Here is a 26781-nt window from a genome sequence, read left to right as displayed (position 1 = left end):
TGCACAATGCTCTGATTAGGGGCAACAGGAATTCACTCATGTAATGGGAGCTGTGAAAGTCTCCTGAGCAATGTCAGTGTCTTGAGGAAGTCAAGTCTAAACGGTTGACAGTGCTATTTCTGACTGCTTTTCCTGGGAACACGCATATGTGAGGTTCTTTCCCCCAAAGGCCTTTTCCTCAGTTTCCTCCTAAGAGGTCCCTGGGGTTCCACATACCCACAGAGGTGTTCCCCATGACAACAGGGGCCTGGGGATACTTGACTTTAGCTTCCAGAAGTTCCTTCAGGGTCACTGGAGAAATCCATGTCATTCTATCTCCACTAAAAACCCTGGTCCTTTGTGGTTGTTTCTCAGCCATTATCTATTGAAAAAGCAAGAGGGATTCAAGATCATCTCGTGACAACATTGCCACCTGTTTCTGCTCTATCTTCGTGGGAACATAAAATGGAAATGGAGACCTTTTAAAAACAATAAAATAAAAGTGACAAAAGTAGAGCTTTTTGGAATCAGAGTTCAAATTCAAAGTACGACAACATTTGACTCCTTCTGGAGACTGGTCTCATGCATCTCCCTTTGGTGTTTTTATACCTCAAAGGAATTCATTTCAATGTTTAAAAATATCTTAACGTGTTTAATTTTGTCAAATCACTCTGTGGAAGAATAAACTTCAGCAAAACTGGAAGTAGAAAACATGTCTACAGCTACAAATGCTGTGGTGTCATCATGACATTTTTTACAGATACTATCTGCTGCTTCTTACAGTCAACTGTCCCCACGTGGTGACTCCACCCTCATTCCCCCATCTCCGCCTCGGTCCCATCCTCTAGAACTTGGGCCACGGATGGCAGATGGATATTACCTACTTGCCCGTCAGCTTTAGGAGGATCCATAGGTAAATACCCTTCCTGGCATTTCACCATGAGTTCCTCCAGGACGAGCTCAGCTTTCCTTACCATTAGCTCTGGAGGAAATATCAGTTCCTGAGTTGGATCCAATGGCAGAAACTCCTCCTCTGGGAAGAGGTTTGGACTTGTCTTAAAAAGAGAAAGAACCAGGAGTTATTGTTATCAGGCAACTCTAACTACTTTAAATCCTTTGTGGAATGTCAGAAGAAGACAGACATACAGCAGACAGACAAAAAGGCAGCCGGCCAGCCACAACCCCTGGATTCTAGGTCAAGGGCTCTAACACAGACCTGGTCACTGGCAGCTCAGTGCCGACGTCAATGGGCCTCCACAGCCCTCAGTCCCCTGTACTCCTCTCTGCAGTCTGGGAAAGCAGAGAAGGCAGCAGCAGCACCAGACACTGCTGAGAACCAGAATGTTTCCCTGAACGCCACCTCTCCTATCACGACTCCCTCTGCCTGCTCTTGCATTTCCCCACCATCTCCACTTTGCTTCTGGCCCTTGAAAAAAGACTTGAAAAGGGCTTTTTTTAAAAACTAAGAGACAGGAAGGGATCAATGTGTTTTCTCTCCTATAGATAGCTGTACTTGACCTCAAACGAAGGATGAAGTTGTTAGGACAGATTTTCCTTTCATGGAGATGGGTGAGAATGGGAAGGGGACATGTTGGCGCACCTCACATTCGTCAACTTGGGCAGCCACTTTCTCTTCCTAGAAGTCAGCTGGTCTGTGCTCATGTCCTGAGAAAGCCTCATAAAAACCTTACACTTCACTGACCTCGTTCCCTTCCTCGAATCCTGGTACTCCATTTACTCCTTGATCCAAACAGCAGACCCCATTTTCTTTACTCTGACAGCAGCCGGAAGTCTAGAGGGTAAAAAAACAAATAACCCAGAATTTATTGCTGATTCTACCAAGTATTTTTTCAGCTTTGTTGAGGTATAATTGACAAATAAAATTGTATATATTTGAAGTGTACAACATGGTTATTGTTATATGTATATTTTCTTAAATGATTACCATCACTAGGTCAATTAGTACATCTATCACCTCATATAGTTACCATTTTTGTGTGTGTGTATGGCGAGAACACGTAACGTCTACTGTCTTAGTAAATTTAAGTATACAACACAGTATTATTAACTGTAATCAACATGCTGTAAATTAGACCCTCAGAGCTTATTAATCTTATAAGTGAATGTTTGTACCCTTGAACCAGCATCTTCCCATCTCCCCCAGCCCCTAGGCCCTGGTAACCACCATTATACCCTCTGTTTTTATAAGTTCAACTTTCTTTTTTCTTTTTTACATTCCACGTATAAGTGAGATCATACAGTATTTGTCTTTCTCTATCTGGCTAATTTCACTTAGGATAATGTCCTCTAGATTTATCGACATTGTTGCAAATGGCAGGATTTCCAGTTTCTCATGGCCAAATAAATACACACACACACACACACACACACATCTTTATACCTATGTACACACACACACACACCTTAATCCATTCATCTGTCAATGGACACAAGTTATTTCCATATCTTGGCTATTGTGTTAACGCTGCAATGACGATCTCTCTTCGAGATCCTAATTTCATTTCTTTAAGATATATACTCAGAAGCGGGATTGCTAGATCCTATGGTGATTCTATTTTTAACTTTTTGAGGAACGTCCATACTGTTTTCTATAGATGCGGCACCAGTTTACATTCCCACCAACAGTGCAGGAGGGTAACCTTTTCTCCATGTCCTGGCTAACACTTGTCTTTCTAATAGCCATTCCAACAGGTATGAGGTGATATCTCATTGTGGTTTTGATTTCTCTGATTGTTAGTGATGTCGAGCACCTTTTCATGTACCTGTTCAGCATTTGTGTATCTTCTTTGGAAAACTGTCTATTCAGATTCTTTGCCTATTTTTTAATCAAGTTATTTGGTTTTTTGCTATTGAGATGCATGAGCTCCTTATATAATTGGATATTAACCCTTTACCAGATATATGTCGTTTGCAAATATTTTCTCCTGTTCCGTAGATTGCCTTTCATTTTGCTGATGGCTTCGTTTGCTGAGCAGAAGCTCTTTAGTTTCATTTTGTCCCACTTGTTTATTTTTCCTTTTGTTACTTGTGCTTTTTGTCATATCCAAAAAAAAAAAAAAATCATCACCAAGACTGATGTCAAGAAGTTCTTTCCCTGTGCTTTGTTCTGGGAGTTTTATAACTTCAGATCTCACATTTAAGTCTTTACTCCATCTTGAGATCATTTTTGTGAGTGTTATAACGGTCCAATTTCATTCTTTTGCATGTGGATATTCAGTTTTCCCAAAACCATTTACTGAAGAGACCATCATTTCCCCATGTGTGTTCTTGGCTCCTTTGTCAAATATTAGTTGACTGTACATGCATGGGTTTATATCTGGGCTCTCTGTTCTGTTCCATTGATCTATGGGTCTGCTTCTATGTCAGCGCCATACTGTTTGGATTACTATAGCTTTGTAATATAGCTTGAAATTAGGAAGTGTGATGCCTCTATCTTTGCTCTGGCTATTTTGGGTCTTTTTGGTTCCATATGAATTTTAGGATTGTTTTTTCTATTTCTGTGAGAAACGCCGATGGAATTTTGTTAGGCATTGCATTGAATCTGTAGATCACTTTGGGTAGTTTGCACATTTTAACAATATTAATTCTTTCAATCCAGGAACATGGGATATCTTTCCATTTATTTGTGTCTTCCTCAATTTCCTTCATCAATGTCTTATAGTTTTCAGTGTACATGTCTCTCACCTCCTTGGTTAAATTTATTCCTAAATACTTTATTGTTTTGATGCTATTGTAAATGGGATTGTTTTCTCAATTTCTCTTTCCAATAGTTCATTGTTAGGGTATAGAAACACAATGGATTTTTCTATGTTCATTTTGTATCCTGCAACTTTACTGAATTTGTTGATTAGTTCTAACAATTTCTTTGGTGGAGTCTTTAGGGTTTTCTATATATAAGACCATGTCATCTGCAAACAGAGACAATTTTACTTCTTCCTTTCCCATTTGGATATCTTTTATTTCTTTTTCTTGCCTAATTACTTGTCTAGGACTTCCAGTATTACGTTGAATACAAGTGGCAAGAATGAGCATCCTTGTCTTATTCTTCATTTCATTCGCTGTATGCGTCAGCTCCAGAATTTCCGTTTGGTTCTTTTTTATTATTTCTGTCTCTCTGTTAAACTTCTCATTTAGTTCATGAATTGTTTTCCTGATTTTGTGGAATTGTCTTTCTGTGTTTTCTTGTAGCTCGTGGTTGGTGGGATCCATGTCCTTTCGATGTCCTCTAAGAGCCCAGGCTGCTCTTCTCTCAGCCCCTCCCTGCAACCCAGTCGTGTAGCACTCCTCGGTGTTCCGAATGGGGCGAGAAAGAAGTGGGCCTCTTTGGCAGTGCCTCACACAGCCGGTGAAGCTGGGTGCTCACTCACACACTCTCAATTCCCCCCTTGGGAGCAATCACTGGCAGAGGAGGTCTCTCTGGGCAGTAAGCTGTGCACCTTGGGGGAGGGATGACGCAGGTAAAGTGAACCTGTTCCTCCTCCTCTCTGCAATGTGTACAATCTTGGATTTTTTGGCTCCACTGTCATGCTGGAACTTCTCTGCTAGACTCCTGGATTTCCATAAAGGCACTCTCATCCGTGGATGATTGTCAAAATTGGCGTTCTTTGGGGGGAAGATGGTAGAAAACTCCTATTTCACCATTTTGCCGATGTCACTCCTCCCTGGCCTAAGTCTTGATTCAAGGCTGGCACCTGCCCTCACCTACAGGAAGGCAGCTGGTCCAGCCTCAGGAGGGGGCTGGCCTTCTGGGGTGAGTTGCTGAGGCTGGAGAGGGAATGCTAACCCCAGGCAGGAAGCAGAGTCCCCTCTACTAAGTACTAAATTAAACAGGTGACTACCTGTTGAAAGGTAATACAACATCAATACTGTTAAATGTTATGAAGGGAGCCATGGGTACTTAAACATAACCAAACTAACTTCTAATAAAAAAATCTGAGCTGGTGAGAAAATTTGAATAACAGTGATTATTAAATAAGTTAAAATATGCAAAGATCTTATAACTAAGCCTGGCACATAGCAATAAATATTAACAATGGTTGGTTCTTAATATGAATAATATTTAATATTTTATTAACAACGAACTTTAAAAAGTATTATTATCTCTTGGTTCTGATTTATGATGTACTGATTTCATAATTTAACTTCCAAAGGGCAATCTTATGTCCCTCATTTCAAGGTCAGTTGTTCATTTATTCATTCAACAAATACTGACTGAGTGGCTACTCAATCGGTGCATGGTGACCAGCCCTGGAGATGCACAGCCTCTGCTGTCCAGCAGCCCGCCGGCTGGTGAAGACATGGGGGAGCAAATGGGCAGTTACAGCACAGTGTGACCAGCGCTGTGACAGGGCACGCACAGAGGGCTGCACGAGCACCGGGGCAGGCACCCGACCTGACAAACACATCGGGAACCACCTCTTGGAACAAGCCCATATCAAAGCGCTTAGGGGCTCATTATGTGCCTGCTGGGACTAGCCCGATGAGTGAGAGTAAGCGCCCTGCCCAAGATCAAATAACATTACAGACCTAGAGAGAAGCAGCAGCCCTGTACTAGTAGCAAAGGCTGCTCCCCTTATCACATCTGACGACCCCTACTGTTTGTTTCATTGGGGAAAAATAGACTCAATAATGCGTTCCTGTCTACTTACTTTACAGAAAGTCTTGCAAGTGTCAATTATGGCCCTGTATCCAGTGCAACGGCACAGGTTACCTGAAGGAGAAAACCCAGCTCTGTTACTCGAGTAACCTAGAGAGGCACAGCCTGCCAAATGCATGATGGAAACAAGGACCCCATCCAAGAAGGAAGCCCTGGTTGACATTTCAGCCCACCTAATCTACCAAGTCAGATTTATTTGTCAGCACCTTGGGATATGTGGTTGGGAGTCTTGAAGCAGGTTTTAACAACTCAGTTATTTGTACTTTCTCTCCGTAAACAGTTAGGGTTAGGGTTCCTCTGCTTCTGATAGGCACTCAAAGATCACAATGATTTCAAGCCAAATACTCTTGGTCTACAGCCACATTCAAAAGCTAAGCTTCAGTCGATAGAAAGATCAAAAGCATTATATAGCAGCAAAAGTAATCACTAAACTTTGGAAGCAGCTGGGTACACAATTTATTTACATTAAAACATCAGGCCAGTGTTTCTCTCATGGCCGTCCATATTCCTCATTCTCCCTCCCACCTCCAAATCTGGAGTCTAAGTTAAAAACAAAGCCACTAACGCAAATGCTCTGAGATTGTGTCCCAGGACCTATTCTTTACAAACTCCCCCATGCAAGTCTTAAGCACCATAAAACTTGAGAACCCCTTATCACTTGTTCACATCATAAACTGTCATGAGATCAAAAGCATAATAAAACCCAAAGGAAATCGGGCAGAGATTCACGTGCTGCGTCTCTCCTTTCAATTTCCTTCTGCTCTGGTCTTCCCTGGAACACGTGCAGGGAACCTGTGCACATGGGCATTAGCCTTGTGTTCTCAGGCAGAGAAGAAAGGTCCTCGGGAGGCAGGAGACAAAGACAAACAGAGCCACGGAGAGTTTCACCAGAAATAGGATTTGGGAGGCTACTCTTTCTAAAAATTGTTTAGAATCTTGGTATTGAAGACCTCTCCCACCCACACACACACTGAGCTCCTGACCTGGATAAAACAGCTCTGCACTGGATAAAGACAGTTCTTTGCTGTAAGTATCAGCAGAAGATCTCCCTCTCTTTGATTCTGTGTTGTATTCAAGACTCTTCCGATATTTATTATGGTTCTGAGAGAGTTGGGGAATGGTGGGAGAGGGCAGCACATGGGGACAGCTAGACTTTTTCCAAGGGTAAATGAATAAACTGGCTTTGTAATGATTATAAAAGTAATAAAACAATAAAAAAGGGAGGAGACTCTTATAGGGTAAACAAACTGGCTTTGTAATGATTATAAAAGTAATAAAAAAATAAAAAAGTGAGGAGACTCTTACAGATTAAGAGAGACTTAAGAAATATATCAGCCAAGTGCAACGTGTGGATCTTGTTTGAATTCTGATTTGAAGAAACCAACTCCTCCACTTATCGATGGTACAACTCTGAATAGATTACTCTCTCTAAACCTCAGTTTCTCCATCTATGAAAGAGAGATAATAATAATGTCCATCTTATAAAGTTATTGTAAAGAGTAAATGAAATAATCTTTTTATAGAGGTTAACACAGTGTGGGGCACATGGTAACTGTCCAATATTAGCTCTCACCATCATCATTATTTTAAAAAGCACACACACATATAACCTACCACCAAGGGCATCAGTTAACTGATCCAGAGTGGGCTCTGGATGATTCCTGAGCAGCGTGTAGATGGACATCACCATCCCAGGGGTGCAGAACCCACACTGCGTGCCGTGACACTTGGCGATCCTCTCCTGGAAGAACAAAAAGGTTAGAAATGAGGCATCTTGTGTGCCACCCAGACCTCTGAATGAGAACCTGCTTTTCAACAAGATCCCCAGGGGATTTGTTTGCACATTAAAATTGAAGAGACCCCAGAAAGTCCTTCTCATCCTGGGTGTCTCCTTGTCTTGGGCTGGGAGGCCGGGACTACTGGTCCTCACCAGCTTTTGAGCTTCAGTAAATGTTCTCAGCCTTTAGAACCACCAGGGGAGCTTTCAAATTTCCAAGGCCCAAGCAGCACCCAGACCTGTTGACTGAGCATCTCTGGGGGTGGGGCACAGACATGCGTTTTTAAAGATCCCCAGGTGGTTTCAATGTATAGTCCAGAATGGGAATCGCTGAGATAAATCCCTTGAAGTCCTTCAGAAAAATTAACCAAATTACACTCCAGTTTGAGAAACAACTAAACTCCAAGTATTTCTTGAGGGACTTCTGTCTGCCCACACCACCCTAAGGCTTTTTGGGTGGAGTCTGTTTACCAAGGTCCCTCATTAATTCAGAAAACACTCAAGAAGGAAACATTATTTCTTTATTTCTCTTCCAAACTTTCTCCCCCAGCATTCTCTCTCTGGAGTCTAAGTTCAGAGCTCCAACTTCATTTCGAAGCCGTCTTCTGGCTACGCTGCAACAACAGCAGTTACTGGATGAAAGGCTGTTCTCCTGCCTCTGAACAGCCAAGTCTCACAAGGGTCTCCAGGCAGAACCTGCTCCCACTAGGTGACGAGGTTCATAGAAAATACACAGAACTCAAGATTCCTTCAGGTCCAGAGAACTTCAAGTTTGCCCATTTTCTATATTGTCCCTACTGTTTCCCTCTTGTACCCTCTCCTCATTAGTGACCCTCATACCTAGATAAAAACAAGTAGCAATAGCATTTTTAGGGGCGATGTCTAAATAATTTAAAGTCAGGCATCTCAGGCGCCCTTTCACTTGAGGCAAAGTTATAACAAGGTGCTGCCTTAGGAGAAAAGCCTCAAAATTCACTGACAATTCATATTATCTGTCTTTTCAAAAAGCCTTGAATTTAACAAACCTTTTTGGTAGTTGAGATTTTCATTCAGCTTTAACATCATGTTAGTTTCCACTTTATAAAAAACAACAAAATTATATGCCTCAATGCACATGACTCTCGTTTCTTTGAGATTGGAAGATGTAAGATGGACAGGTCCCATCTAATTAGAATGTAGAAAACAAACCCAGTGATGTCAGGATTTTCTTTAAAAAGAGAAAGTCCTCTAGTTTTCCAAGAGCATCTTACCAAGAAGTCAGTCACAAAACACCCACACGGCCTAGGTTTCACCCCTGGCCCGGCTCGGTTTCATCTGTCGGCAGTGACCAAGCAGAAGGGCCGAGACCGCCCTGCTGTAGCCCTCTCAGGGACTCACCATGTCATTAATGGTTTTCGAAGCACAGAAGTCCCATTAGGAAGAGGCACACCCTCACCTGAACAGGATGAATCCTGCCCTTGGTGCTTCCTACGCCTTCCACTGTGGTGACGGCAGCACCGTGCAGAGAACAGATGGGGGTCAGACAGGCATTGGCTGGATAATGTCTTCAGAATGCAAAAGAGAAGAAGAAATTACATTGCATCCAGTGGGAAAGGGGACTGAGCATTCATCGAGCACCTCTAATGGGGCAGGTTTTGTATAATGTCCCATGCATTTTTGTATAATTGCACATGCATTTCATCCTTAGCTCATGGCCCTTTTACAGAAGTGGAGTCTGAGGGTCAGAGTGATTTGCTCAGGGTCACAGCTGGAGTGTCAGAGACAGCATCAAATGAGGTCTCCTAATTCTAACTCCAGAACAGTTTCCTCTAATGTGTCTTTTTCTCTTGAATGAGGGGCAGTCAGTCTCCTCTCTAGTCACATGAGACCAATCACCGAGAGCATCTTCCATCTTCTAGGCAGTGCTGGGCCAGGGGTTTGTTGGGCAATAAAGTGGATTGGATGTTGTGCTTCAGAAGAAGAAATACAGTGTGGGATACACAACTCCTCAACCCCACAAACCTAGTGCTGGAAAATGTCCAACTCAGAACGTCTCCTGAAAACTTCTCACTCACCCAACAGAACTAGAGACAGCCAATAAATACTTGAAACAAATGTTCAATCTCAAAAATAATCAAGAGATTCAAATTAAGCAATGAAAACACCATTTTTAATCAAAGAAACTGATGAAGATTTTAAAAAATTGTAATATGCATAATTAACAAAGTTTTGGAAAATGGAACTTACATACTTCTGATAAGAATGTAAATTGAGGGGGCTGGCCCCACGGCCTAGCGGTCAAGTTCTCGCTCTACACTTAGGTGGTCCTTGGTGGGTTCAGTTCCCAGGTACAGACCTATACCATGCAACGGCAGCCATTCTGTGGCAGGGACCCACGTATAAAATTGAGGAAGACTAGCACAGATGTTAGATCAGGGCAAATCTTCCTCAAGCAAAACCAGAAGGTTGGCAACAGATGTTAGCTCATGGGGAATCTTCCTCAGCAAAAAAAAAGAAAAAAGAAAAAAAAAGAAATTAAACTGATCTAGAACTCCTCTGGGAGACATTTCACTGGAAGGCACAAAAACCTTCAAGGTGCACACACTCCTTTATCTGCAATTCCACCTCTATGGATGTAGCAGAAAGAAACGGTTACAGGCACAAACAGAAATATATATGAATGCTCACTCTCATTCTAAAAACCAAAACAAGCCATATAAGATACATAATCATAAGTTTTTAAAAAGTCATCAGATGCTAAGTACATAAAAACTTAAATGAACTAAACTCCATTAAGCACAAGCCCTTCATAATTTTATTTATTTATTTTTCTCCCAAAGCCCCAGTATAGTTGTATGCCATAGTTGCACATCCTTCTAGCTGCTGTATGTGGGACGCGGCCTCAGCATGGCCGGACAAGCGGTGCGTCGGTGCACGCCCGGGATCCGAACCCGGGCCGCCAGCAGCGGAGCACGCGCACTTAACTGCTAAGCCACAGGGCTGGTCTTAGCACAAGCCCTTCATAAGAGAGAAGAGATACAGCTGTTCTCATCCTGCCTGCAATGGACAGAGGAGGAGGAATCTGCCTTAGGCAGGAAGAAGGAGAACCCAGACCAACGTTCAACAAACTGTTAATAGCCACATGTAGGCTGATGCCACAAATTAAAATACAATGCTGCACTGCACTCTCCCCAAACTCTTCTCCCACCAGACTTCACTGAGTGCTGAGGACAACAGCCTAAAAATGGGGCAGGGAAGGAGTGCTGAAAGAACTCTCCAGGCACACTGGCCCGTGGACAAGGCGGATTGAGAGAGAGCAGAACTGAGAGAACTGCAGGCTCTCAGGCTTCACAGAGCGCAGGGCAGTTGCCAGCTTCCAGATGCTAAAGACAGGGTGGCATGGCTGCAAGAGATCTCCCAAAGCAGAGACAGTGAGACAGGAGAGCAAAGGGAACTCCCCAGTGACCTAAAAAGTGGGCAGCCAGGCTGTAAGGCAGGGGGGGATCTCCCAGAGTTCAAAGCAGGTGGCTTGGCTTTGGAACACAGGCAGATCTCTGAAATCTCACCTGTGCTCAGATCCTTAGCTCTCCTCTGATATCTGTGGAATGATGTAAAATGGTCTAAAATATGCATAATTGGAGTCTCAGAGAGGGGGGAGGGAGAGAGAGAGAGAATAAATATTGGAAGACATAATGGCTTGAGAAGTTTCCAAAGCTGATAGAAGACATCAACCCACAGATCCAAGAAACTTGGCAAACTTGAAGAAGGATAAATATCAAACATAAAGAGAAGATGTTACATGCAATGGGAAGCCATTGGTGATTTTTAGGTGGGAGAGTGCTGTGATCTCGTTTATACTTGTAACTGGCCTCTCCGACTAATGTATGGAGAAGGCATCTACAGGGGCAAGGGCAGGTAACAGTAGTACAAGAGTGTGGTGATGACATTATTCTTTACTGCCATTTCAGCCCTTCCTGTCCTCCTCAGACAGCACAGGGAGACAGACAGCGTTTCACCCTTCAACAGGGGTTCTCTGACCATGTTATCCTCACTGATGGTACCCTTTTCTTCTAACCCATTCGTATTCCCCAGACCATGTCTGTTTTGTTCATCACTGTACCCCCAATGCCTAGCACAGTTCCTGTCACATGGTAAGTGCTCAGTGCATATTTACCAAAGGAAGGAATGAAACAAAGTTCAAAACTACAAAAGTGCAACATATCTGGACTTTGCTACAAGGTACCTTATCTTCTTGGTAATGGGGTTATATCGTGAGATCATCACCGTGCAGGCGCCACAGCCTCCCCCTCCACAGCCATACTTGGTTCCTGTCAGTCGGACTGGAGAAAGCATGGTTAAAGATCATGTGTTTTCCATAATTCTCTTTCTAGAATAGCTCCGACTTTAGAGGACAACACACATCAAATACTCTTAAATGTATAGCTACGTTCAATACATATTCATCAAATGATACATGTATGTTTTAGCTGCTATTGTTTAGAATCTTGTAAATTCTTTATTTCCATTTGTGTGTTATACCTAGTCTCCTCCCTTTCAAAACAACTGGACCCCAGGTTGCTAAAAATAGAGCCAAACTAACATAAAAAATAAAAGAAGAGTCTATACATAAAAGGGCTTGAGTATTTGAAAGTATGAGTATACTGCACATTTGCTCTCATCCTTATCTGTGTCTTTGATGACAAAGTAAAATGTCAAATTATATATAATTCTTGGAATATTTGTTTCGTATTATCCATATTTGCCATCTTCCTCTGCTTCTCTGTGGCAGAAATTATTAGTTGTTCCCCAATATCTGTTCTCTCCTTCTTCCTTGGTAATAGAAACCCCAAGTTTTTGGCTATGTACATGTTTGCCCAGAAGAAAAAATACATTTCCCCAGCCTCCTCTGTCGCAAGGTGGGGTCATTACCAAAGCTGGCCAATGAGATGTAAGCATAATTGTTGTGTATGACCTCCAGGAGGGAAATGTCCTCAAAATGACAGGGGTGCTCCCTTCTCCATCTCTTACTTCTTCCTATTGCCTGGAATTCAGATACGATGGCTGGACCTCAGTTAGTCATCTCTGACCATGAGGAGAAAGCTGCACGCTGATGAACGGGGAGCCGCAGGACATAGGAGCTGGGGTCCCTGATAACATTGTGACACTGCTGTACTAGCCCTGATCCACCTACCTCTGGGATTCCCTTATGTGAGTGTGACAGCCACGAGAATGTGCCTCACAGACCTCCTTCAACAGGGGGGTAACAGACCGTGAGACCCAGATGCTGCTCTGTTATATCTATCTCCCCAGTTTTCATTAAAGCCAGGCCTCCCTGGCTGCTCCCCATCACTGGCTCAGAGCTATGGAGAGACATGGCGGTCCTTGTCAACCATCCCCAACGCCCTGATGAACATGCCTTAGACCACTCAGCAGTCTAAGACCCTTCCACTCAACCTTCTCTCCCTCTCTTCCCTACAGGTAGGACTTGCGTTGTGGTCTAATGGCTCCCTAAGCCTTCTCTGGCTCCCTCCCTATTTCCTTTCACTCAGGCATTTCTCCTAATAAAACCCATGCACATTTAATCCCATTTTTTGGTGTCTACTTCCCAGAGAACCTGAACTAACACACTTAGAAAGAAATAAACTTCTATCTTGTTTACTGCTATTTGGGAGTTTCTGTCACCCACAAGTGAACCAAATCTTAAATGCACATTGCAACCATGGATAACCAGGAAATCAGTGTTCATTGTTTTTATGTCCAAAGATCTTGAATGACTTTCAGAACATAGTTATTGATGCATTTTGAGTTGTGGACTCTTTTGGGAATTTCTCTCTCCAGGGGAAAAAAATGTACACACTCTCATTGTCACATAATTTTGCATATAATTTAGTGGGGTCTACAGACCTCTGGAAGCCCACTGGAATTCATGCATAGCAGGCTAAGAATCCATCCCTTAGGTGATTTTTATTTAGAAAGCTTTCCTAAGGTAACATTTTCAGAAGTAATTTCTCCATTGTTCTTTTACTTTCGTCTCAGAAGATTTACATGCATGAGTATTAGTCCTTGAAGATACAATGTCAATATTGTGACTCTTAATCCTAAAGATGCTTAATTAAGCCCTTTTAACATTTGTTTTAATTCCCATTGCTAGCTTCTCCTTTTTGTACAATACATTTAGTGCCAAAACAGAGATTACGAAGAACGTGGTTCTTCTGACAGCCACGATTGTGCACTGCCTACACAACTAACACGTAGGACTTTCTCAAAGAAGAACATGAAACCAAAATTGTCGGGAATCTGATTCAGTGTGGCTCTAAAAAGATGTGAAATATCACCTTATGAGGATATCAGAGCTATACATACACACACACACACACACACACACACTCTCACACAAACACACACTCAAAGCAAAAACAAGGATACGCTTCTTCCTCAGGTATGGTAACAGCATTGTTTCAGGATCAACATTTTTTTCTATCACCTGTACCAGAAGGAAAAGAAGAGTTATACACATAAAGGTGAGGGAGCTAGTGTGATATTCGCGTTGGCAGGCTCATCTTAATTTGATGGAAATGTACATTAATTAACTCTTCTACTCGTATTTTCAAGTTGATTTAATGTTTACGGAACACCTGTGATGTACAAATCACCTCTCTTACGTGTGGAGTCTAAATCGTGAGCCCCTCCACCACTTTGCACTGTCCTGGGTCCTGAATCATCACTGTTCAATAAGGCAGCAGTTGTTTCCACTAACAGAACACCAGTGACTCCTGCCCAGCTTCTCTTAGCGAGTCTGAAGCACGTGAGGCAAAAGACACCAGCGGAGCAGAGTAGAGAAGAAGGAGGTGGGGGTGGCTGCTCCAACAGAATAGCATCCGAGAAATTGATTTAGTTTTTAAAAAAGACTTGTTTGTTTATCGTGTTCAAAGAATTCCAGTTTTCAGAAAGAGATCACACCCAACAGTGGCCCCCAAATCAAAGAAACAAAGGAGAAGATAAAATGCCTATGCCAAGTGATACAAAGATGTGCAAGCAAGGGCTCACTTCAGAAGCAAGTCTGCATGGGCAACCCAGCCACACAGCAACAGTACAGCAGTGCCCAAGGGACGGCATGATTCAAATGTCATGATGGGTTAGGTTTTCCAAAGTGACCATGTTTTCTCTTTTTTCATTGAAAATTTGGATTTCTAGGGCCAGCCTGGTGACGTAGTGGTTGTGTTCACGCACTCCCCTTCAGCAGCCCAGGGTTTGCAAGTTCAGATCCCGGGCGCGGACCTACATACACATCGCTCCTGAAGCCATGCTGCGTTGCCGACCCACATACAAAGTTTGGAAGATTGGCACAGATGTTAGCTCAGTGACAATCTTCCTCAACCAAAAAGAGGGAGATTGGCGGCTTGGAGAAGTCAAGATGGCACCGTGGGCAGACTCTGAACTCACCTCCTCCTGTGGACACAGCCAATTTGCAACTACTCGTAGAAAGATTACCCCTGAGACAGAGCTGAAAAACTGGATAAGAGGAACTTCTGCAACAACGGACAATCCTAACTGAGGTGGAAGAGGCAGAAACTCCCTTCTGGAGAGAAAAAAACGCCGCCTTCACGGGCCACAGCACCTCACGACTGCCCGAGAGCGGCCCAAATGTGCGCAGCCCTCCCTGGAGGCGCAGGGCCCTGAGCTGGGGAGCACCCCTGCTGTGGGCATTTTGTGGACCCAGCACAATCGAGACGAGTGGCAGAATATCTGACTTTCCCTGCTACTGAAGCATTGGGGAGTACCCCCGGAAAAGCTGGTTCACAAAGACATTAAAACCGGCTCTTGAAGGGCCCACGTGCAAACTCACCCATTTCAGAAAGCAACCTAAGGTCACCAGAAAGAAAGGTGCACAGTGCTTTGGTGAAAAGAGACTCACCTAATGAACCCTGTGTGCATCTCAATGAGGGGTGAGACCTCTCCAGGGACTGGGACATTGGCAGCGGCCATTGTTGTGGCCTGGTGTGGGCGTGCTGACACAGATGCCATTGGAGTTCTCCCTGAGGCCTGCTGGCCCAGGGTCTGCCCCACCCGCTAGAGCACTGATTTAATCCAGCTCAGCCAGGGCAGGCAGCCCACCCTAGAGACTGGCCCCACCCAACAACAAGCCCTCAGGCAACTTGTGGGCCTGCAAAGACTGGTGACTGGATTCTCTGCAGCCTGGCAACTGAGCCTACTTCAGCGGGGCAGGGCGTGCACAAGGAGCGGGTGGCGAGTGTGGGGCGGCGGTGGAGTGTGTGGGGCTCCCGCCATGGAGAGACTGCGTCTGCTTCGGGAGGTTGGGGCACGCACACAGGGCAAGACTGTGTTGACTCTGTGTGTGGACCTGTGGGCGGCAGGGCTTGTCAGCTGCAGAAGGCTTGTGCTTCTCAAAGACCCACATAGGGGGTTTGCCCCACCTTCCAAAGCCTGAAACAATTGGGTGCTCCTGTGCCTGAGGCCAGCCCCACCCAGCTGCAATCCTCAGAGAAGTGACAAGAGACCTAAAGGCTGGAGGCTTATAGCAATTGTAAGGCCCTGAGCCTAACAACCTGCCACGCTGGGGGCCTACTCACTTAAAAGAAATACTGCAACACAAATGTGGTATTAGAACTTGCAGCCAACTGTGCTGGGGCTCCCCACACCTGATAAAGAGACTGAAAGGCCCACAACAACTACAAGCAGCTGAGCATTACAACAGCTGGCCAGGAGCATAACTCGGCCTCCCTGGGTGCCTACAGGGAGAGCAAACAGGCCACAACAGAAGGACACATGTAGCCCACATAGGGGTCACCCCTGGAACACTGAGAACTGAGGGAAGCACACGGCAGGCCTCCTAGCCATCACTTACATAAGGTCACCTATCCAAGAGCAGGAGACGTAGCTGACCTACCTAATACGTAGTTCACAAGCACAGGGAAAGAGGCAAAATGAGGAGGCAAAGGAATATATTCCAAGTAAGGGAACAGGACAAAACCCCAGAAAAGGAACTAAGTGAAACAGAAATGAGCAACCTGCCTGACAGAGAGTTCAAACAAAGAGTGTTAAGGATGCTCACTGATGTGGGGAAAAGAATAGATGAACTCAGTGAGAATGTCAACAAAGAAATGAAAGATATAAAAAAGAACCAATCAGAAATGAGAAATACAGTACTGGAAATGAAAAATTCACTAGAGGGACTCAAAAGCAGAGTAGAGGATACAGAAGAACAGATCTGTGAGCTGGATGAAAGACTAGAAGAAATTACCCAAGCTGAACAGGTAAAAGAGAAAAGAATTAAAAAGAGTGAGGACAGTCTAAGGGACCTCTGGGACAACATCAAGCACACTAACATCCGTGTTATAGGTGTCCCAGAAGGAGAAGACCGAGACAAAGGGGCAGAGAATCTATTTCAAGAAATAATAGATGAAAACTTCCCTAACCTAAGGAAGGAAACAGACATTCAGGTACAGGAAGCACAGAGAGTCCCAAACAAGATAAACCCAAAGAGGCCCACACCAAGACACATCATAATCAAAATGTCCAGAATTAAAGATAAAGAGAGAATCCCAAAAGCCTCAAGAGAAAGTCAAGTTACATACAAAGGAAACCCCATAAGGCTATCAGCTGACTTCTCAGCAGAAACCTTATAGGCTAGAAGAGAATGGTATGATATATTTAAAGTGCTAAAAGGAAAAAACTTACAGCCAAGAATACTCTACCCAGCAAGGTTATCATTCAAAATGGAAGGAGAGATCAAAAATTTCCCAGACAAGCAAAAATTAAAGGAGTTTGTCACCAAGAAACAAGTGCTACAAGAAATGTTAAAGGGACTGATTTAAGGGGAAAAGAGAAGACCACAAATAGGAAAAATTATCTATTTCCATGATAAAAGGGTAATGGATACAAATGCACAAAAAAAGAGGTTAGATATGTATCAAAAACATAAAAGGAGGGAGGAGGGGAGTTAAAGAGTAGAGCTTTCAGACAGAGGTCAAACTAAAGAGACCATCAATTCTGTATAGAAGAAGGAAGGAACAGAGAAGGACTACTAAAACACTGAGAAAAAAAAAGTTAAAAAATGGCAGTAAGTACATACTTATCAATAGCTACTTTAAACGTCAACGGAGTAAATGCTCCAATTAAAAGGCATAGGGTGGCTGATTAGATAAAAAAACAAGACCCATATATATGCTGCATACAAGAGACACACTTCAGACCTAAAGAGGCTCACAGACTGAAAGTGAAGGGATGAAAAAGATACTCCATGCAAATGGCAATGAAAAGAAAGCTGGGGTAGCAGTACTCATATCAGACAAAATAGACCCTAAAACAAAAACTGTAAAAAGAGACAATGAAGGGCATTACGTAATGATCAAGGGAACAATCCAACAAGAGGACATAACACTTGTAAATATCTACGCACCCAATGTAGGTGCACCTAAATATATAAAGCAATTATTAACAGACATAAAAACAGAAATAGACAGTAACACAATAATAGTAGGGGACTTTAACACTCCACTTACACCAATGGATAGATCATCCAAACAGAAGATCAATAAGGAAACATTGGCCTTAAATGATACACTAGAACAGATGGACCTAGTAGATATATACAGAGCATTCCATCCAAAAACCAAAGAATACACGTTCTTTTCAAATGCACATGGAATATTCTCCAGGATTGATCACATATTAGGCCACAAAACAAGCCTCCATAAATTTAAGAAGACTGAAATAATACCAACCATCTTTTCTGACCGAAACGGTATGAAACTAGAAATCAACTATAGGAAGAAAATCAGAAAAGCCACAAATACGTGGAGATTAAACAAAATGCTACTGAACAATGACTGGGTCAACAAAGAAATCAAAGAAGAAATCAAAAAATACCTAGAGACAAATGAAAATGAAAATACGACATGCCAGAATTTATGGGATACAGCAAAAGCGGTTCTAAGAGGGAAGTTTATAGCAATACAGGCCTATCTCAACAAACAAGAAAAATCTCAAATAAGCAATCTAACAATGCACCTAAAGGAACTGGAAAAAGAAGAACAAACAAAGCCCAAAATCAGTAGAAGAAGGGAAATAATAAAAATCATAGCAGAAATAAATGAAATAGAGACCAACAAAAAATAGAAAAAATTAATAAAACCAAGAGCTGGTTCTCTGAAAAGATAAACAAAATTGACAAACCTTTAGCTAGACTCACCAAGAAAAAAAGAGAGAAGGCACAAATAAGTAAAATCAGAAATGAAAGAGGAGAAATTACAACAGACACCTCAGAAATACAAAAGATTATAAGAGAATACTATGAAAAGCTATATGCCAACTAATTTGAAAATCTGGAAGAAATGGGTAAATTCTTAGAATTATACAACCTTCCAAAACTGGATCAAGAAGAAGTAGAGAATTTGAATAGACCAATCACCAGTAAGGAGATTGAAACAGTAATCAAAAACCTCCCCAAAAATAAAAGTCCAGGACCAAACGGCTTCCCTGGTGAATTCTACCAAACATTCAAAGAAGACTTAATACCTATCCTTCTCAAACTCTTCCAAAAAATTGAGGAGGGGGGGAAGCTCCCTAACTCATTCTATGAAGCCGACATTACCTGATACCAAAACCAGACAAGGACAACACAAAAAAAGAAAACTACAGGCCAATATCACTGATGAACATCGATGCAAAAATCCTCAACAAAATACTAGCAAATTGCATACAACAATACGTTAAAAAGATTATACACCATGATTAAGTGGGATTTATTCCAGGTATGCAGGGATGGATTAACATGCAATATCAATCAATGTGATACACCACATTAATAAAATGAAGAATAAAAAGCACATGATCATCTCAATAGATGCAGAGAAAGCATGTGACAAGACACAGCATCCATTTATGATAAAAACTCTGAATAAAATGGGTATAGAAGGAAAGAACCTCAACATAATACAGGCCATATATGAGAAACCCACAGGTAATATCATCCTCAATGGTGAAAAACTGAAAGCTATTCCTCTAAGAACAGGAACCAGACAAGGATGCCCACTGTCACCACTCCTATTTAACATAGTACTGGAAGTCCTAGCCAGAGCAATCAGGCAAGAGAAAGAAATAAAAGGGATCCAAATTGGAAAGGAAGAAGTGAAACTGTCACTATTTGCAGATGACATGATTTTATATATAGAAAACCCTAAAGAATCCACCAGAAAACTTTTAGAAGTAATAAACGAATATAGTAAAGTTGCAGGATACAAAATCAACATACAAAAATCAGTTGCATTTCTATACACTAACAACGAAGTAGCAGAAAGAGAAATTAAGAATACAATCCCATTTACAATTGCAACAAAAAGAATAAAATACCTAGGAATAAACTTAACCAAAGAGGTGAAAGATCTGTACACCGAAAACTATAAAACATTGCTGAAAGAAACTGAAGAAGACACAAAGACATGGAAAGATATTCCGTGCTCTTGGATTGGAAGAATTAACATAGTTAAGATGTCCATACTTCCTAAAGCCATCTATAGATTCAATGCAATCTCTATCAAAGTTCCAACAACATTTTTCACAGAAATAGAACAAAGAATCCTAAAATTTATTTTGAACAACAAAAGACCCCGAATAGCTAAAGGAATCCTGAGAACAAAGAACAAAGCTGGAGGTATCACACTCCCTGATTTCAAAATATACTACAAAGCTATAATAACCAAAACAGCATGGTACTGGCACAAAAACAGACACACAGATCAATGGAATAGAATCGAAAGCCCAGAAATAAACCCACACATCTATGGACAGCTAATCTTTGACAAAGGAGCCAAGAACATACAATGGAGAAAAGAAAGTCTCTTCAACAAATGGTGTTGGGAAAACAGGACAGCCACATTCAAAAAAAATGAAAGTAGACCCTTACCTTACACTATACACAAACATTAGCTCAAAATGGATTAAAGACTTGAATGTAAGACCTGAAACTATGAAAATTCTAGAAGAAAACATAGGCAGTACGCTCTTCGACATCGGTCTTAGCAACATATTTTCAAGCACCATGTCTGACCGGGCAAGAGAAACAATAGAAAAAATAAACAAATGGGACTACATCAAACTAAAAAGCTTCTGCACAGAAAGGAAACCATCAACAAAACGAAAAGACAACCTAACAACTGGGAGAAGATATTTGTAAACCATACATCTGATAAGGGCTTAATCTCCAAAATATACAAAGAACTGATGCATCTCAACAACAAAAAAACTAATAACCCAATTAAAAAATGGGCAAAAGACCTGAACAGACATTTCTCCAAAGAAGATATACAGATGGCCAACAGACACATGAAAAGATGTTCAAAATCGTGAACTATCAGGGAAATGCAAATCAAAACTACAATGAGATATCACCTCACGCCCGTCAGAATGGCTGTAATTAACAAGACAGGAAACAACATGTGTTGGAGAGGATGTGGAGAGAAGGGAACTCTCATACACTGCTGGTGGGAGTGCAAACTGGTGCAGCCACTGTGGAAAACAGTATGGAGATTCCTCAAAAAATCAAGGATAGAACTACCATATGATCCAGCTATTCCACTGCTGGGTATTTATCCAAAGAACCTGAAAACACCAATACATAAAGATACACGCACCTCTGTGTTCATTGCAGCGTTATTCACAACAGCCAAGACTTGGAAGCAACCTAAGTGCCCATCAAAGGACAAATGGATAAAGAAGATGTGGTATATATACACAATGGAATACTACTCAGCCATAAGACACGATGAAATCCAGCCATTTGTGACAACATGGATGGACACTGAGGGTATTATGCAAAGTGAAATAATACCCTCCTTCTTCAGAGGGAGAAGGTCAAATACCGTATGATTTCTTTCATTAAGTAGTAGATAACAACAACAATAAACAAACACATAGAGACAGAGATTGGATTGGTGGTTACCAGAGGGGAAGGGGTGAGGGAGGAGGGCGAAAGGGATACTTCGGCACATGTGTGTGGTGATGGGTTGTAAGTATTTGGGTGGTGAACATGATGTAATCTATGCAGAAATAGAAGTATAATGAGGTACACCTGAAATTTATACAATGCTATAAACCAATGTTACTGCAATAAACAAAAAATTAAAAAAAAAATAATACCAAAAAAAAAAAAAGAGGAAGATTGGCAACAAATGTTAGCTCAGGGCCAATCTTCCTCAAAGAAAAAGAATCGGATTTCTTTTGGATACTCAGAACAAATAGAAGCTTGATGCTTCGCAATTTCAGAAGTAGAGTCCACCCTTCACCATGTTATATGAATTTCCCCCTGGGAAGTAGGTGAGGAGGGGACATGTGCTTATTCTGGAGATGCCTCCTCACCCTCAATTTTCAGTGGCCATATGCCCCAAGAGTGAGGCATGTGCCAATTATCACAGTCGGACCTGTGGCCTGGAGGAGTCCGCAGCATAGGAAGGGAGATGTGATTGTGTGTGTGTGTATGTGTGTGTGTTCGTATGTGTGTGCGTGTGTGTGCACACACTGTAATACAAGGAAGAGTGTGGAGGCCCCTAGGCATCCCCAACTTAATGGGCCCTCAAATGGAACTCTATTTCTTTCCCCAACTTACTCCTTCCTTTCCTTTCCCTAACTTGTTTAATAGCCTCACCACCTGCTAGGGCATCGAAGCTTAAAACCCGAGCTATTTACAACTTCTACTTTCTTTCAGTCCACCACAATCACTGTCACCAAGTCCTGCCACTTACACTTCCAAAACGAGTCTCTACAGCCCCTCACTTCCACTGCCACTCCCTGGAACCCACAGTGGGCACCTCCTGCCTGAACAGTTATAAGGCCGCCTGAGAGGTCTCCTGCCCCATTCTCGGCACCCGCAGTGCCACCCTCCGTTCCACTACCAGAGTGACCTCTAAAATCCGAGTCTGGTCACCTCCTGTGTCTGCTCAAATGCAACACTGGCTCCTGGCTGCCAACTGCCACGCTGGCAATTCCTGAATCACGCAGGGTGCTTGTTAAAAAGAATCTCCTGTGGAATCAGGATTTCTGGGAGAGGGAACCAGAAAATGTGCATCTTTAATGGGCACGCTGGGTGGGTCTGAGGTGAATTTCTATCCAAGGGTTCCTGGGATACGAGAAGAAAGTCAAATTCCGTGGCATATCCTACAAGGCCTCTTTGATCTACGGCCCGTCCTCTCCTGCCACTCACCCCACGCATCCTGAACTCCCGAAACAGGAGAGAACTGGCTGCTCCCAGCTCTGCATGGACTTCTACCCTTCACCACGTCTGCATGCGGGATTCCTTCTGTCCAGAAAGCCCTCCTCGCCTCTCTACTTGGCGGAATTCTGTAGGTCATTCAAAGCCCTGCTCAAATGTTCTCTCCTGTGGGGAGTGTGTCATCTAACACCCCTTCCCACTCTCTGTTCCAAGTAACCATCCTCCCCTGTCCCCCATGGCCAATGTCCACCTTTCCTAGAACTTTTACCCCCATCACAATTATCTGTGTACGTATAAGCTTCCCTTGATCTGAGCGCAACCACATTCTGTTATTCTTTGTGTCAAACTCGGAGCTAGGTGCTGGGGATATATCAGAGAGACATAACAAATGTTAATTAATTTAAACAAATAACTTGAACTTGATATGCACAATTTGCTATGAGAACATGAAGGAAGGAGAAATGATTTCTCACAGACTGGGACATCTGAACAGAAGGAAAGAAAGAAAAACAGAAAAGTTCCAATAATGGTGGCAGAAATTGTTAGTTGTCTATCCCAAAACGCATTCCCCCTTTCTTCCTTCCTGCTGCCTGGAATAGGGATGAAATGGCTCGAATTCCAGCAGCCATTTTAGATCATAAGGAAACACATTAATAGCAGCAGAGGAAAGAGAAGAAACCTGGGTCCCAGACGACACCATGAAGTTTCTGGACCAGCCCCACAACGTCTATCCCCAAAAATCCTTTATGTAAAAGTAAAAATGACTTGTATCTTGTTTGAACAAGTTGAAACTGTTAGAGTTTGTGCCATTTGCAGCTGAAACTAATCTTAACTATTGCATAGGATGGTGATGGTGAATCCACAGAAGCTCCATTTTCGTGGAGAAACAGGATGTGGGTAGCCTGGATAGGAAAGAATAGCATTTTAGGCTTGAGAGATATTTGTATATCTTTGGAAGGAATTCATGGAAGAAGCAGGCCTTGTTTGTTTGGGTGTTTGTTCCAGCAGATGTCTCAAGAGACGGGAGTCTGGCTCAAAGTGCCGCTGGCTTGAACTGTGTGTATTTTTCATATTTGGTGGATGGCATCTTTGGAGGAAGGAAGTGGGAGCAGGGACCCAGGAGCGTCCTGTCCTGGCAGGTCCTGGGGAGAACCAGGGGGGTCAGGACTAACATGGGGGCTGGGGGCGGGCAGGGACTGAGGAACAGAGCTGTCACTGACTCGGGTTTGGAGGGACCACGCCAGTTCTCGGGTCAGGGTCGGCGCACGTTCCCGTCTCAGGGGCCTTGGATGTGGCAAGGGCCGAGTCCGCCCCCGGCGTCTCCACCAGCCCTTTGGGAGACTTCGGGTTCACACTGCACGGGGTTGAGAGATCACTTTCCTCTGTGCGGGGTGGGGCTCGTGCCTGAGGGGGCCTTGCCAGCTCCCAGACAGAGGCAGAAAGAGGAGGAGAAAGGAGATTGGGGGCAGGGGGCTGACGGAATGGAAACTAAGGGAGGGAGAGAGGAGTGTGTGAAGGGACGAGGCTGGGGGGACGCGGGAAGAAGGAGGTGTGTGTCGTGGGGCCCGGTCAGTAGAAGAACAATAACCCACAGCAGCCTGAGAGCAGAGGAGGCCGCCAACAACCAACGAGGACACTGCTGCCGAGCTTCGGGCTGCCTTAACATTCATTTTAGGGGTGGGCCCCACGGCGCCGGGGTTAAGTGCCCACTCTCTGCCGCTGCCGGCCCTGGCCCGGATCCTGGGCACACAGATGTACCGCTTATCAGGCCATGCTGTGGCGGAGTCCCATATAAAAGTGGAGGCAGATGGGCACGGATGTTAGCCCAGGGCCAGTCTTCCTCAGCAAACAAAAAAGGAGGACTGGTATGGATGTTAGCTCAGGGCTGACCTCCTCACAAAAAAAGAAAATTCATTTTCATTGTTGCTTCTTCCTGCCTAAGCCACCTCCACCCCCTCCACTTTTCTCTGAGTCATTACAGTCAACCCCGAAGCCCAGAAATTTCCTCTCAGTTCTCTAAACCAAAACCCCGAGAAACACTAGGCAATGGACAGCTCTTTCCAGGTTCCTTCCTCACATCAAGACCCTCCGTTTTCTGAGCACATAATGCTCCACGACCGCTCTTTGACCCCTTGACACTTCTAGGCAGGTCCTGGCTCCACCACGAAGCAGAGCGTCTCCCAGTGCAGGTGTCAACAATCACCCCCGCACGCCGAGCGCTGACGGGACGCCAGGCTCCCCGGTAACCAGCCTCCAGGGCGCCCAGTCCTCACCCCAGGTCCAGGGGAGAAGGCGCTCTTATTCGCCCCCTTGTGCAGAGGGGGACACGGGGACACGGGGCCTCACCTGGCGGCCGTTCACGCAGAAGCGCAGCTCGGCCGCCCCGGCCATGGCGCCGGGCGCGGGCTCGCTCCGGGGAGGGCAGCTGGACGCGGGGACGCGGGCGGGCGAGTGAGCGCGGCCGCCGGAGCCTGCAGCGCCCCAGCCCGGCGCGCAGAGTCCGCAGCGCGAGCTCGGGGCCCGGAAGGCGTCGCCGGGAACGGCCCTCCCCGGACGTGAGGCGTCACCGGCGCCGGCCTGCGCGGCCGCTGGCGGCACCCGCGGCTCCCCCGGGCCGGGGCGGCGGCCGCGACCTTGGTGCACAGGCTCAGCGGCTCTGCAGCCGGATCTGAAGTCCGGGAAGAGGAGGGCTCGGGGCCCCCTCCCCCCGCGCCTGCTGCAGTCTGGACCCTTAGTAGCTGATACCCCAGCACCGTGACCCCAACTTTGCGGGAGAGGAGCTCAGGACAAGGAATGGTTTACAACTTGACCTCGCAGTTTTAGAGATAATTAGTCCAGTTTATGTTTAAAATCAAGAGCCACCTTGATATAAACTGAGTTTTAAAAAAAGGTGTTATCGTTATTCACAGTTTATTCAGTAAATAACCACGAAGTTTATCTGATAAATATCAATGGAGATGTAAAACATCAGGAAAAACTTTAAGAATCAATCTTGGAAAATACTGAAAAGCATGAAAATAAAAATCTCGTGTGTCCACAACTTAGAATGTACCACTGTTAACTTTCTGGGTCTATCTGTACGTTTTTGAAACCTGCCCCTAATGCCTTTCAAAAACTCAAATGGGATCAAACTCTTTTCCAGACTTCTTTTCACTGAGCATACCTAGAATATTTTCCTGTGTCATTTCATTTCTGTAAACACGATTTTTATTGTGAAAATTTCCAAAATTTGTAGAGTACAAAGAGTACAACTAGCATTCCTGTACACCTCACTTGCTAAGCTGTAAAACTGGTCAACATTTTACCATACTCCAGTATTTTTTCTGGAGTATTTTAAAGCCAATCTCAGATATATCGTTTTAGCCCTAAATACTTCAGTACACATTTAAAAAAAAATTTTTTTTACTAAGCCAAAATGCCATTATCAAATCCAACAAAATGCATATTTTTTTAATAGCCTCAAATTTCCCAGTGTCTTAAAAAACGTCTTTTTACACTTGATTTCTACTCCATGTACTATTTGCTTGTTGTCTCTTCAGTCCCTTTTAATCTAGAACAGTCTCCTCACCCACTACCCGTTTTTAACGCATTAGCATGGTGAAGAAGAATGGAGGTGGGTTGTCCTGTAGAATGAATGCATGTTGAGGATGGCTGGAGGTTTCTCCCTGCTGTTCTTTTTTCTTCCATCCGTCTTCTTGCCTGTACACTGCATATAGATGTGATGCTTTGATTCATTTTTTAGGGGAGAGTAAGAATGCTTCGCAGGTGGTGCCTACATTTGACACTGCAGCACATGGGGAGGCAGACGGTGTCTGCTGTCTCGTTTTCAGCGATGCTAAGACTGATCACCAGGGTCAGTGGTTCTCTCTTCATAATGAATTTCTCCGTCAACATCGCACCTCAGGGTTTCACCATTTCCTGAAGCACTTATTTTATGAGTGGATTGCATGAGTAATTTCTTTAATTCTAACATTCCTCAGCATTCATCAGCTGAGATTCTTTTGAATCGAAGAATTATCACTATTCACTGGAGCTACTGACTGTGCAGAAATTAAATTCACACCAGAAAGGCAAGATAAATTTTTATTACTTTCCCTTAAATTATGAATTTTTGGAGGATTGAGTTAAGTGTCCTAGCAACTT

The 26781-nt window shown here is 43.6% G+C and overlaps 1 protein-coding gene and 1 pseudogene across 1 annotated transcript in view; both read right to left on the bottom strand.

Annotated features, from left to right (window-relative positions):
- Positions 1–25114, bottom strand: part of LOC131410963 (aldehyde oxidase-like) — a 73687-nt gene extending 48573 nt beyond the window's left edge. Inside the window, exons 1-9 of the mRNA XM_058549546.1 lie at positions 24985–25114; positions 13839–13896; positions 11656–11752; positions 8869–8977; positions 7271–7397; positions 5649–5710; positions 1682–1771; positions 954–1034; positions 217–361 (exon numbers count right to left, since the gene is read on the bottom strand). Of these exons, the coding sequence (XP_058405529.1) occupies positions 217–361; positions 954–1034; positions 1682–1771; positions 5649–5710; positions 7271–7397; positions 8869–8977; positions 11656–11752; positions 13839–13896; positions 24985–25029 (814 nt within the window). The 5' untranslated portion in view covers positions 25030–25114. The remainder of the gene's footprint in view (positions 1–216; positions 362–953; positions 1035–1681; positions 1772–5648; positions 5711–7270; positions 7398–8868; positions 8978–11655; positions 11753–13838; positions 13897–24984) is intronic.
- Positions 25115–25467: 353 nt separating this feature from the next.
- Positions 25468–26781, bottom strand: part of LOC131410470 (shugoshin 2-like) — a 52271-nt pseudogene continuing 50957 nt past the window's right edge.

Source organism: Diceros bicornis, chromosome 10, assembly GCF_020826845.1.
Source record: "Diceros bicornis minor isolate mBicDic1 chromosome 10, mDicBic1.mat.cur, whole genome shotgun sequence".
Taxonomy (NCBI): domain Eukaryota; kingdom Metazoa; phylum Chordata; class Mammalia; order Perissodactyla; family Rhinocerotidae; genus Diceros; species Diceros bicornis.
This window is presented reverse-complemented; position numbering and strand designations above follow the sequence as displayed.